This window comes from Garra rufa, chromosome 21 (genome assembly GCF_049309525.1).
Source record: "Garra rufa chromosome 21, GarRuf1.0, whole genome shotgun sequence".
NCBI lineage: Eukaryota > Metazoa > Chordata > Actinopteri > Cypriniformes > Cyprinidae > Garra > Garra rufa.
Window position 1 is genome coordinate 7,720,157 of NC_133381.1, and position 14,435 is coordinate 7,734,591.

The following is a 14,435-nucleotide window of genomic DNA, read 5'->3' on the forward strand; positions in this document are numbered from 1 at the left end:
TCATTTTCAGAAAAAGAAGAAAAAAAGGAAATTATATACTTTTTTTTTTACTACAGATGCTCGAAAACCCAGACGGAATTCACAGAATCCAATCATTAAAATTGAATTTACCATATAATGCAGAATGTCACAGAATTTGCTCAATTTTGGATGAGTAAATTAAAAGTAGGTTGTATACTTAAAACTCGAACATCAAAACATGGACTAGTGTACATGAATATTTTATCAATAAGAACATAACAAAATGTTCACACCTGGTGTCATTCATGGGAAATATTGCTCTGAACATTGGTGTAAATGAGGTTTTTTCAATTTTTGGACCTTAATATCTCAACATCCATGAGACTCTATTGTCTGATGTCAAAGAATGTGAAAGACATGATACATATCAGACCATTTACCAAGTTTGATGCTTATACATTGAAAACTGAGGTTTCTATGGACATCTGAAAACCCTTGAAGTAATAGTTTCAAAGAAAATTAGATGGCCAGCATTCAGGTGTAAATTCAGTAACAATGCTGTGAGTTGTAATTCATGCAGTTCTGGATTAAGACTCTTAGCCCAGAAAATTTCATGGACCTGACACAACTAGTTCTGGAGATATTTCAGTCTGAACATGGTCACTCAGACTGTGATGCCAAAACGGTGTAAAAACCAAACTTTTTTTTAACAGATTTTTTGTAAAAAAAAAAAAAAAAAAAAAGTATGCGCAGTAGAGATCTGAAATTTTGTATATGATCTATTAGCCATCACATAGATTTTTTTCATACAAATCTGAGGGGGTCAGGTGGGGACCATTTGATGATTCCAGCTGGAATGACCCAATATCCTAATGATTTTTGGCATAAAAGAAAAATGTTGTTCCATGCAATTTACTCCAGTACTCCAGTTGCAAAGCTACATTACTAACGTACAGAGCAAAGCCTTCATCTCTCAGACTCAGACCAGATCCTGTTCCTCACACCAGTCTGAAATGTTGCTAAAGCTTGAAATACCAACAGCCTGCATGCTTAATCTTGATTTATTTGTACAGTAAACGCCTGACATCCGGAATTGGTACTAATATTTATATAAATGTAAATTGAGCAATATTAGCCAGAGTACTCACGCTTTCCAACAGGCCTATAAGTCATAGACTGAGCGTGTCGTGTACGTCTAGGCTGTGTACCGTGAGGATGAGGACCTCCAGACCTGCCAGGTGGTTATTGATGGTCAACACTCTCAGCGAGGAGTGTAATACTTTTAAAATCTCATCATTTACTCCCAGACACATTCATTCTCAAAGGTTTCATCAAGAAAATTAATCCCAAGGCCTTCCAGATCATAAATTCACCTCCGTCCAACACAAATAATATTTCCCTTTTAAAAAGTCATGTCAGATATTGTCAGTTTTATACGAGAGGCAGGTTTTAAAGACGGTTTTATTTTTAAACTCCATAGAACTGCTTTCTTCCACGAAGAGGATGCCTGAGGAATTTTCAAGATTTGAATGGTTTTCTGTGTTATTGTCTCGCATGGATTGCAAGGGAGTTCATATACACAGCGCAAAAACAAAAGTTGAAGCGTGTGGACTATTGTGCTGCTGCTGAAACACAGGTGCATTGCGGGGATGTTGGTTTAAGTCGAACATATAAGACTCTCTCGACACACACAGCAGATTCCCTTAATCTCATGGATTGGCTGATATTGATGATTTAGCAGATCTGCCCACATTCCTACAGCCGCTGGGCTTTCGCTGGACTGCAGACATGGAAGCGCTGGAAGCTCATATGTGTAGAAAACAACAGTTTTTTTTTTTTAAATGAATAAATACAGCACATCTTCTTTGCACACGCCGTGTTCACAGACCTGTTAATGCAGTGTAGAGGCAACATACAGTAAATGTATTTTCATTTTACACTGCTAGACAATGCAGCTGACACTATACCACATAATTATGTCAAAATTTGTATTTGATGTGTACATTTATGTGGAAGATTTAAACTGTTGAGCATTTTCTTTTTTCTTATTTAGATTTTAGATATAAATCAAATACACACTTTTCTTTTAATTCAATATGGCAATCTCTGATAAGAGAAATACGGTTGATGTGATTGAAATAGAAAGTCGAATTAAACTCTTAGAGCAGAAGTTTGTGCTTATATAGTGTATTAAAAAAGCATATATTTTGTGTGAGATTTGAAATTTGAAAATCTGACATCTGAGGGTGCAAAATGTAAATACTGATAAAATTGCCTTTAAAGTTGTCCAAATGAAGTTCTCAATTAAGTTTTCAAATTAAGTTGTATATATATTTACGGTAGGAAATTTATAAAATATCTTGATGGAACGTGAACTAAATATCCTAATGATTGAAAAATCATGAAGAAAAATCAATCATTTTGATACATACAGTGTATTTTTGGCTATTGCTACAAATATACCCATGCTACTTAAGACAATGTTTATCCTAAAAAATGCAAAAAAAAAAAAAACTGTACTCTGTTTTAATGGTCCGATAAAACATATTAATCAAAAAGCATGTCTGTTTAGTTGAAATCAAGAAACCTTCATAATTTAACAACAATTTATTAAAAGTTTAACAAAAATTATATTTTAAGGCCCTATAAAATACATTTTCCCCTCAAATTTCTTTTTTTTAATGAGATTCCGTTTTTCATTCATTTTCTAGGTTCCATTTTAATAGTTTCATTCAATTTTAATAATCAAAAATATCTCTAATTAATTTATTTTATAAAATTATTTTATTTCTTATATTTTTTGTGTATTTATGTTTTTCTGGTAAATAATTTTTCTGCCGATTATTCCATAAGGAATAATGTTTTAATAATAATTTTATTAACCGTAGTAGTACTATAATTACATTAAGTAACATATTTCTGTCACAGTTTCTTCAAGTCAAACCAAAAATGACCTTTAAGTTTCTTAAGAGTTTTTCTTAAAAGTAATGGTAAAATGCCTCATAAATTGAGTCTCAGAGCAGTTCTTTTATTTATTTATTTATTTTTTACTTTTTTTTTATTAGAACGTGCTATAAAAGTTATACATCAGAGATAGACAATGCCGACATTTGAAAAGATTAAAAAAATTGAAGGGTTAAAAATAAATACATAAATTATAATAAATAATAATAATAAAAAAAAATTATTATTATTATTATAACATAAAAAGGTATTTCAAGATTTTTCAAATTAAATACACATAAAAGGAGAATCAATATGCTTTGTAGATATATATTGTTGCATACATATTCCACACCACTATGTATAGCCAATTAACTATTACTGTGTAGAGCAGTTCTTTTTAATATAAACTTTTAAACTTTTGCGTTATACAGTAAATTGTTTTTATAACTGTCAAAATTTGTATTTGATATGGAAATTGGTGTGGAAGATTTACATATTTGCATCGTTTTCATATATAAAACAACAAATTATAACAAGAACCAAGATTTTAAAACAACATTCGATAGACATTTTTCTGATGTTTATCTCTTTACAAAGTTTATCAGATGTTTAAAATAAAACATTCCCAATTAATAACACTTATTCACTGGCATGTAAGCCATGTGTGTTTACTGGGTTATTTTGAACAAATTTATCCATTTTAAAACTTGATGTTTATTGGTTTTATCATTTTATTTATGGGAATGTAAGTTGAGTTGTATAGTCGATATGGAAACTGCTGTGATCTACTACTCTTCATTTATACGTTTTACTGTATTATCAACTTTATGTCTTATTGTATTTGTAGTCATAGTTTATTCATCTTTGGGAAAAGCAAAGCAGGCAGGATTCCCATTCTTTGTTATGGTTCAGCGACACGAGGGAAATCCTGAAATTCAGAGTATCGTTCAGGCGGGAGCGCGAGTGTGTGTCGCAAAGCTTTTACTGTATAATTCATATTCCTGTCATTAACAGCAAAGCGAGGTCGCAGAGGGCACGTGTAAATGACCTCTCTCCGTCCGAGCGCCGCACGTGTCAAAAAAGGACAGCGTATCTTTAAGCCCGTCTCATTCTTAATGAAAACGGCGCGTTGCAGCGGCCTCTGATCTTGTGTTTTAGTCAAATAGAACTCTACGCTTGACTGACAGCTCTGATCTAAAGCATTTAAGTGCAAGTTTTGATCTCTCTGCCTTTGATTAAAACTAATGAGCTCATTTAATTCAAAATGGGAATCTCTGATAAGAGAAATAAGGTTGATGTGATTGGATTAGAGAGGCGAATTAAACTCTTAGAGCTGAAGTTTGTGCTTATATAGTGTATTAAAAAGCTGTTGGCATATTCTTGTGTGTTAGATGATGAGAAAAATTTCATAGTAATTCATATTTAATCAGAAGAAATGAAATGACTAAATATAACATGGCTCTGCCTTTTCCCCAGAGTGATAAAGGACTAGTTAGATTTTAAATGACATTTAATTCATGTTCTCAGAAAGAAAGAGGGAGGAGAAAAAAAGGCTGAGAGAGAAGGAGAGAGAGAGAGAAATGAGGAAATACAGCTGTCCAAACCCACAACCGATGGTGTCTATTCAGCTAGATTTTATTAAAACTGATTTTTTTTCTTCTTGTTATATAATGTGCCTTCATTTATTTTTGTCACTTTTCAAATGCATTATATATAGTTACTAAGACGCTGTCCAAAACCCAGACTTTCAATCCTAAACTATGAAATTTGTACTACTACGATTGTAGAGTTTGTGTAAAGATTTTTTAAATATGAATTTAACACAAATTATGACGATATTAATGGCATCATTTCCACCACAAACAACAATTCGTGACCCTGGACCACAAAACCAGTTTTAAGTAGTATGGGTATATTTGTAGCAATAGTGAATATGAAAATAAAGATATTTTCTAAATTTCCTACTGTAAAGATATCAAAACTTAATATTTACTCAATATTTCGATATTTTTGCACCCTCAGATTCCAGATTTTCAAATAGTTGAATCTCAGCCAAATATCCTAACAAACCGTACATCAATGGAAAGCTTATTTTTTTTAAAAAATTGACACTTATGACTGGTTTTGTGGTTCAGGTTCATATTTGGCCCAAATAAATATACGCTACATTTGCACAGTCAGCATTTAGATCGACAGACCTTTTGTTAACAGTTTTATCTCTCAAACTGTCCTGTCCTTACACTAAACCTCCTCTGGCACCTGTTTGTAATATGTTGAATGTCAAGACAAGTTAAAATGTGCAATTAATTTGGCTCTAATCAAGCGTGTTACGGCAAATTAGCAGAACCTCCTTTGTTCGTCAGGTGTCCTTGTGTTAAGATCAAGGCTTGAAGTCTTTTTTTCCCTTTCTCGTCTGGTAAGAGATGTATTATAGTATGAGAAATACGTTATTTTGTTCACTGTCGTTTGAAAACGATATATTGTAATTAGATTTGAATGCTTTCTGAAGTAAAAGTAAGTAGTGTGCTTACAAAACCAAGTTTGTTATGGAGGCAAATACATCTAACACCAGCCTGCTGAGGTTTATTCATTTGCCATGTAGAGTTTAAAGCAATTATCATGTTTGCAGAGGCTCCGCTTCATGCTATTAGTAAATACAATTAAAACATTGTCAAAGTTTGATTAGCGCCTTCCCCCTTATCAGGTTGTGCTGTTTCATTAACTGTCTACCAAGAGATGATAGAAACTCAATGAGAAGATATTACACATCATACTCACTAAAGCAGAGTTGTGTATTGTTTTAGTGTTGTAATAGGATGTTTGTTTGTTTGTTTCTGCAGTGGAGTCGAACAGCCCTAGTCTTCTGTCGCCGGATAACACTCTAGAACGTTCCTTCTTCATCCGAATGAAGTCCACGCTCACCAAGAGAGGAGTCCACATCAAGTCCTCTGGATACAAGGTAAGACTGTGAAACGGATGATTGATGACATGTTCTAAAAGAAATGAAAACTCTTGTATTATAGTTAATGATAGAATTGTCACATAATGATAGTATGTGACTCTGGACCACAAAACCAGTCGTAAGTAGCTTGGGTATACAGTATATACACAGTATAAAGTTCTTTTGAACTTTCTAGTCTTCAATTCTGAAAAAAGTGCATCATGCATTCCACAAAAATATTAAGCAGCACAACTATTTTAAACTAAATCAGCATATTAGAATGATTTCTGAAGGAACGTGACACTGAGGACTTGAGTAATGATGCTGAAAATTCAGCTTTGCATCATAAATAACATTTTAAAACATCCAGATAGAAAACAGTTATTTCAAATTGTAATAATATTTCACAAAATTGCTCTTTTTACTGTATTTTTAATCAATTAAATGCTGTTTTGGCGAGCATAAGAAACTTAATATTGAAAAAAACATTACAAATCATTACTAACTCCAAACTTTGAACAGTATTCTGGCACAATTTGTATATATTTTGCACTTTGTGCAATCATAGACAAAACCACTGATACAGCAGATCACCAAATGCTGTACATTTAGCATCAATCGGATTGTAAACAGAGAAGTAGATGATTGTTTGGATGTGTCTTTGAGTGAACGATCCAAACCCCCCTGCTGCATCCATCTGGACGTAGATTTGATGCAAATAAGCGTGAAGTCGGGGAGCGCACTAACCCATAGCATAAATATTCACGCATGCACATTCGCATACATTACCGGCCAGACAAGGACACTTCTTATTGCATTTACTCCAAATTAAGTCAATATTTGTGTTGTTACATAATACAAAAGTCTGAATTTTGCATACGACGTGCCGGCATTAGGCGATAGGTGCGAGGCGGCAGGAAGCGAAGCGCGGCAAGCATCATGGCTGTTTATATCTCCTCTTCACTCTGGAGGTCAAATCAAAGTGAATTCTTCTCCAGCTTAAACCAGTCTTTTCTTTTTTTTTGCCAAGGCGTCTCGGCCCCCGGCTCAGTTAATGCACTCATGTAAAAGCTCTCTATCATTACTTGTGCCGTATCGCATTTCAAAAGCACTCCAGAGAATCCCTAGGAACAGATGAATCTTATTTCTTATGTATACCTATTCTATATTCACCGACGCGGTGAGGGGCGGGGGGGAGAAGGAGAGAGAGAGAGAGCATTGTGTGCTGAACCATGAATTATAAAAATTGATCCCTTTGTTATGTTGGCTTGTATTAAATTGAGATATGCTATGCGGCTGCCTCTCGCTGCGGCCGCGGTGAACCCTTGCCATGTCAGTTTGCATTTAGCAGCCTGAGCATATTTAATGTTTTGCCAGAGCTTATGATGTTCTTGCCAAGAGCACTCCTGCAGCAATTCACCGGCGAGTCTCTCTTTGTGGCAATTACTTCAAAAGTTGTATTTTCCAACTAACTTTTTGATGCCCCTCGCTTTGGGCTTCAGTAGAATCATTTCCATTTTGTATGCTTTTAATGCAGCTCAGTGTTTATTTATTGAAAGACCCAGTGTTGCACGTATGTGTTCTGGAGGTGGCGTGTGTTTCGTGTGGGCCGCCGCTCTGTTTATGAGAGCACGTGTTTGGGTTTGATATCGGCCGTAATTGGACATCACCTTCTGATCGTGGCGTGCTGTGATGTCTTACTGAAGCTTGGCAGCAGCAACTGCCAGTTTGTTTGTCATTTCTCCAAGAATACCTATTCAGTGCTTTCTTTGAAAAATTCATTAAAGGATTAGTTCACTCTAGAATTTAAATTTCCTGATTATTAACTCACTCCTGTGTCATCCAAGATGCTCATGTCTTTGTTTCTTCAGATGAAGAAATTAAGGTTTTTGAGAAAAAAACATTAGAGGGTTTTTTTTTTTTTCATATAGTGGACTTCAATGGGATCCAACGAGTTAAAGGTCCAAATTGCAGTTTTGAAGGGCTCTGCACGATCCCAGCCGAGGAATAAGAGTCTTATCTAGCAAAACAATCTGTCATTTTCTAAAAGAATATAAAAATATATATACTTTTTACCCACAAATGCTCATCTTGCACTAGCTTGACAAAAGTACCGACTTAGTGTTTAAAAAGCGAACATACAAAGAAAGTCAAACACCCTTTACAAAAAGGTAAAACAACAGTGTCGGACGATTTTAAAGTTGGAGAAGAAATTAAGATTCAGACACTGAGTTTTTCATCCTACCTAAGTATAGACGAAGAAATAACCACGTGTGACCTTTACCAATGTGATTACATAGCTAAAAGTATATAAATTTGTACTTTTTTTAGAAAATAAACTATCATTTCGCTAGATAAGACCCTTATTCCTTGGCTGGGATTGTATAGAGCTCTTTGAAGCTGCATTGAAACTGCAGTTTGGACCTTCAACCCATTGATCACCATTGAAATCCAATGTATGGAGAAAAATCCTGAATGTTTTTCTCAAAAACCTTAATTTCCTTTGAACTGGAGAAAGAAAGACATGAGCATCTTGGATACCACGTGAGTGAGTAAATCATGCAGTTTCACATTTTAAAGACTATTTAAGTAGCTTGTAAAACAGCTAGAAAAAAAATAAAATGGTGGTAGATTTTTTAATATATACACTTATATATTTAAAATTAAAAAAATTAAATAAAAAGTCATAACATCAGCTACTCAACTACTAATTCTAGAGTTTAGAGAAAATATCCTTTTTATTATTCTGTCAAAATGTAAAAAAGTACAATTTAAGCCCAAAGTAAACTGTGCTTAAAAAATGAGGATTCTGCTCGAAATGTGACATTGTTGAACTCTCTAGTCATCTTTAATTGGCCCCTGATTTGAGATGGCTTTTGAATTCTGTGAAAGTTTGAACAAACTCTCAACTCTACACCAGGAGAGTCACTCTGTTTTAGTGACTGTGGCAGTCCATCGTTCCTGGGGTTCGGATTTGCTTGTCCCTCAGCGGAAACGTACAAAGCATCAAAGAGCCCCACCGGCCTGAGCACTCGGTGACTTCTGGGCCGAGACTGTCTATATGAATGATGCTAATAGCATCTCACCGAGCGCCCAGCATCTCTGAGGTGAACCAATGAAAGGATAGTGTCAGAAGTTTAAAACACTACAAAAACAATCCCCTCCAGGTTTCCCTGGGTGATTAAAATGGATGGATCCAAAAAAGAACATCGTTGCCGATCTAGTCAATGCATCCTCTGGGCAAAACGGGCTACAAAAGACTTTAAAGCATTACAAACTTTAAAGCCAGCGGAAAAGTAATTAGTTCCTCTGCCTTTGTTATCTCTCATTTATTTCAGAGGAAATGGTGCTTTTTGTGTTTTTAATATTTTATGAACATGTACATAAGGGGTATAAGGACCTGAGAATCTTGGTTTGGATCTTTATCACATATTGGATTATCAAAGAGTTCAGTTGACATCTTCATCTGGTTTATTTGAATACTTTACTAAAGGGTGTGCATGTGATTCAGGAGACTATTGCATCTGATCTGTTTTTAATTTTCCGCTTTGTGTCCTCTTCAAGGTTATCCACATTACCGGCAGGCTGCGGATAAGAATGGCATTAACACACAGTCGTTCGGTACCCAATCAAATCATGGGCATGGTTGTGGTGGCACACGCACTTCCTCCGCCAACCATCAATGAGGTTCGGATCGACTGCCAGATGTTTGTTACACGGGTCAACATGGATCTCAACATCGTCTACTGTGAAAACAGGTAAGATATTCAGTACAGTTTTAACCTCAGCCTTGGTGATAAAGATGCAATGGTTTATGCTTAATGTTAAAGTCTAAGAGGGCAACTCTTTATTCTTATTCTGCAGAGCTTTTAGTGGAAGCCTAGTATTGTGTGCAGTTTGATTTAAAAGATTTTTTATCTCCCCTAAAGAATGATAAACGGTGAAAAAGAATTTCAATTTGGTCTGCTTAGAGTTAAAATACGACATTACTGTAGAACTGAAGGATCAGCGGGTGAAATGTGTTTTGCAAGAGTGGATAATCAGCCACACAGTAATGTTCATGTGCAGTTCATTATAGAGCTGATAGTGATGAGTTCTGCTTAAACGCAATCCCAGAATGACCTTGTTTCAACATCTATCGCTCGTTTGAAAAGCTGGCCAAGAAAAAATCCTCTTTTGTACTTACAAAACATCTGTGGTTCCACTGCTGCCCCATAAAATGAGAACATCTTAATTTGGCCTGGCTTGAAAGGAAATATCATATTAGTTTTATTAGTTTTATTTATATCTCTGGGATTGAAGTCATCCCAGTGTCTGCTAAAATTTTTACCACTCCCTTGCACTTAACATATTTATGAGAGAATGGAATCGGGCCAAGTCTATAGCCGAGTTATCATCACAGCAAAAGCCTGCTTTAAAATGAAGGTGGATAGAGATCGGTTGGCTTTTTTTTTTACCGGCCATGTTCTCTGATCCGTGTAGAAAAGGACTGCACAGAGGTTAGAGTCGAATAATAGTATTTGCCCAACTTAAAGGCATTTCGAGTGGTTTTAACCACCTGTTTTTATCACATTTTCAATACTTCTGTGATAATTGCTTTTAGATTCAGCAAGCAGTTGGTAAAGCTACAGTAGGTCAGAAAATATTATGTCTATAATGAAAACAGGCTGACAGCTTGCCATCACAGATGGAAACCTTTTTAATGAATAAAATCTGGTGCAATATATATTTAGCTTACAGAAGGGCTGGGAAATCAGAATCTCCTTAACAGTGAGCTTGACTAGAAACCAATCAGGTCTTTGTCCTATTTTAATCTGTCATTGACTGAAAAGAGATGATACAAATCTAACTGGTTTCTTTTTGGTGGGTGATTTCTGAGTGAAAATTCTTTCAAAGTAAATCCTACACCAGTTTTTTTTAGTGTAGCTTTATTGGATCGCTTCAATAGACTGGTTCTGACAGAGCTAATATGTGACCCTGGACCACAAAACCAGCCATAATTTTTAATAAATAAGCTGAATAAATACACTTTTTATTTATGCATGGTTTGTTAGGCTAGGCCAATATTTGAAAAAAAAAAAAATCTAAATATTAAGAAAATCACCTTTAAAGTTGTCCAAATGAAGTTCTTTGCAGTGCATATTACTAATTAAAAAGTATGTTTTGATATATTTATGGTGGGAAATTTACTAAAATATCTTCATGGAACATGATCTTAATATCTTAATAATTTTTGGCATAAAAGAAAAGTTTGACCCATACAATGTATTGTTGGCTTTTGCTACAAATATACACTCTTAAAAGTAAAGGTGCTTCATGATGCCATAGAAGAACCTTTCTTGTCTAAATGGTTCCATAAAGAACCTTAAACATCTTAAGAAACTTGTTTCACAAAAGGGTCTTTGTGGTGAAAGAAGGTTCTTCAGATTATAAAAATGTAAGAAAGAGATGGTTCTTTGACTGAATGGTTCTTTGTGGAACCAAAAATGGTTCTTCTATGGCATCGCTTTTTAAAGCACTTTATTTTTAAGAGTGTACCCATACTACTTATGACTGGTTTTGTGGTCAAGGGCCACATATGACATTCTTCAAATAAAATTTAAGTACTTTTCTCAGCTGTTAGGGTTAGGTAATGCCAATCACAACCCTTTTTCCAATGCGCAAAATACATGTATCATAAGTCTCTATTTGAGCAAATCTTGAACTAAACTATAAAAACTGTTTAAAAATTGTGCAAAAAGAAAAAAAATGCACTGTCAATTTTGATTTTATGTCGAAATACTCCTTTCTAGAATCAGCGACTACATGGACCTGACACCTGTCGACATCGTAGGGAAGAGATGTTACCACTTCATTCACGCAGAGGATGTGGAAGGCATTCGGCAAAGCCATTTGGACCGTGAGTATCTGCTCCGAAATCCATCCAATCAATCTGTGCAGCCACCCAACAGTGCCAAAAACTACAGGATGGTTGTTAAAGAGCAAGATTCAGTGTCCTTACATGCTTTAGCGGGACTCATTGATCATTGGTCAATGACATCCTGAGAGCACACTGCGTTACGTGCCAAAGCTGGTGTAATGTGTTCGCTGCAGCACTTCAGCGTAATGGGACAGCAGTGTGACAGGCAAGATTATCCATGCTAGCGCTTCTTCTCATAACTGTCCGTGAAGAAGCGCTTCCCTCTGCCAGGCGGTTAGGCGAGCGCACGTCTCCCAAACAAGCCCCGTATCACTGGCGAGCCACAGAATCTCTGTTCGTTTGACAGTCTTACACATTTCACTCCTCTTTTCAGGTTAAGTTGCTCCTCTCAATGTACGGGCGCCACATGTAGTATTCATCTGCAGAGCCCTTTGAAGGTTCCTCAACCTTTTGCGCACTCCGCTTTCATCGCGCTCGGCAGGAGGGCCGCTGACCGTCTGGAGGAACGTTCATGCTTTTTGAATATCTTAAATCATCTGTTAAGTGTGTTTTGGCAGCACACCTTTCCCGCTCCCCTCCACCACGATGGCAGAAATTCAAAACGTCATTGAGAGCGGCGTAGCGTTTCATACAGTAAATGTGTGCGCTGCTCTACAGCAGGCAGGTTGCCATTATTTAAGTAGTGAGGGTTGAGGCACAGGAAGAGGAGGAGGAGGGGGATAAATCCCTCGTTTTATTAGGTGTTTGCAGAGGAGGGCGGGTGTCCTTGGGGCTGGCGAGGGAATTTGGAGCTGTCTGATTAGATATTGGGAGTTCAACTGAATTAGAGCGCAATTACCACTGTATTGCACTGTCCCTTTGCCTTAAAAAGCCACCAGATTGGGTCCATTAGACCTTGATTTGAAACCCAGCGGAGGCAGAGGAGAGAGGACTGAAGCCCTGGATTGCATTGATAGCGGAGAGAGAGAAAGAGACGGTGTGAAAGGGGAGAGAGAGACACACACAAAGAGAGAACTGCACATCCCCAGCTACCCCTGGCTTTCTAACCATCTATTACGCATTAGCGTGGCGGCAATCAACATAAATCTAGCCGTGCTGCAAATGGCTGGCCGTGGCGCTTCAGTAGAGAGCGGATAGGGGTTCTGTTCCTGCATTTCACTTTGAACGTTCATACTCAATCTATTGTGGTCAGCTGGTTGAAAATGTTGCAAAGGACTTGAACTACAGTTAAAGTTAAAATTCTGATAATTTACTTACCCCCATGTCATCCAAGATGTTCATGTTCCTTTTTTGAGGAATACATTCCAGGATTTTTCTCCATATAGTGGACTTCAATGGTGCTCAACAGATTGAAGGTTAAAATGCAGTTTCAGTGCTGCTTCAAAAAGCTCTACACAATCCCAGCTAAGGAAAGGGTTTTATCTAGCAAAATGATGTTATTTTCTAAAAAAAAATTGACAATTAAAAACCTCAAACCTTTTAAACTGCAAATGCACTCCGATTCAATACGGTTAGGGTATGTCAAAAAAATGCATTTTCTACTCGAAATTCAAAATTGTCCTACATCGCTGCAGAAGTATTGACACAGTGTTTACAAAGTGAACGTGCAGGGAGGGTCAAACACCCATTACAAGAAAAGGTAAAACAGCAATGTAGGACGATTTTGAAGTTGGAGGAGACAGTGCACAGAGTACACATGCACATATGGAAGAGCTAGACAAGTATTTGTGGTTAAAAAGTGTATAAATAATTTTTTTAAGAAAATGACAGATCGTTTCGCTAAATAGGACACTTATTCCTCTGCTGGGAACGTGTAGAGCCCTGTCGAAGATGCATTGAAACTGCATTTTTGCAGTTCCAACAGTGATTTATTTACATGGCTACTCCGATGCCCTATTAACCTATAACCTGTTGTTAGCATCGGCTAACTAACCCCAGATTTCGGACTGCAGGGCACAAACCGAGATGAGATATGCAAGGTACGTTCACACTCGGTATCATGATTCAACACATTTAAGGTCAATATCACACTGGACTTCTCCTACAATGCTACAATGCAAGATACTAACAAAAAGAAGCCATTGATGATCAATAACCTGCCAACATTTAAGGTCATGCACATGCATGAAACTATTTTCTTATACCTGGTAATAGTCAAAGAGTTTATGCAAAATACGATAGGCACACCTGATTTTTTTAGCATAAAAAAAAAACTAATTTTGCATCTATTGTAAACACGTCTTTTACATTTTAGGTTTTTTAGGAAAAACATATTTTGATAGTTAATAGTGTCTTTATACCCTCAGTGTCATTGCAAATAACCATTAGATATTATTGATATTTAATTAAGATCTCCATTATCTCAGTTTGATCATAAATACATACCAGATACTGCACCAATAACTATTAAAACTAGAAAATGTATACACAGTCGAACCAAAAATGATTTAGACACCAGATATAATTTTTTATATTTTTTAAGTAGTGGGTGGAGGACACTATAGTTCATTTATGTAAGTGAGGAAAGCAAACTAAAGTAATCTCTGACATACTATACCCAATAATTCTTCATACAATGGACTACCAGTAAAACTGATCAAAATTTGGGACCAAAAATTGTTCAGACACTTTGACCTGACCATGTTTTGCTCAAGTGTTTTTTTCTTT

The 14,435-nt window shown here is 36.1% G+C and overlaps 1 protein-coding gene across 1 annotated transcript in view; it reads left to right on the forward strand.

Moving 5' to 3' along the window:
- The window catches only part of LOC141296284 (neuronal PAS domain-containing protein 3-like), a 47,502-nt gene that overhangs the window by 22,952 nt on the left and 10,115 nt on the right, over positions 1–14,435 (forward strand). Inside the window, exons 4-7 of the mRNA XM_073827546.1 lie at positions 1,161–1,212; positions 5,748–5,866; positions 9,413–9,606; positions 11,641–11,747. Of these exons, the coding sequence (XP_073683647.1) occupies positions 1,161–1,212; positions 5,748–5,866; positions 9,413–9,606; positions 11,641–11,747 (472 nt within the window). The remainder of the gene's footprint in view (positions 1–1,160; positions 1,213–5,747; positions 5,867–9,412; positions 9,607–11,640; positions 11,748–14,435) is intronic.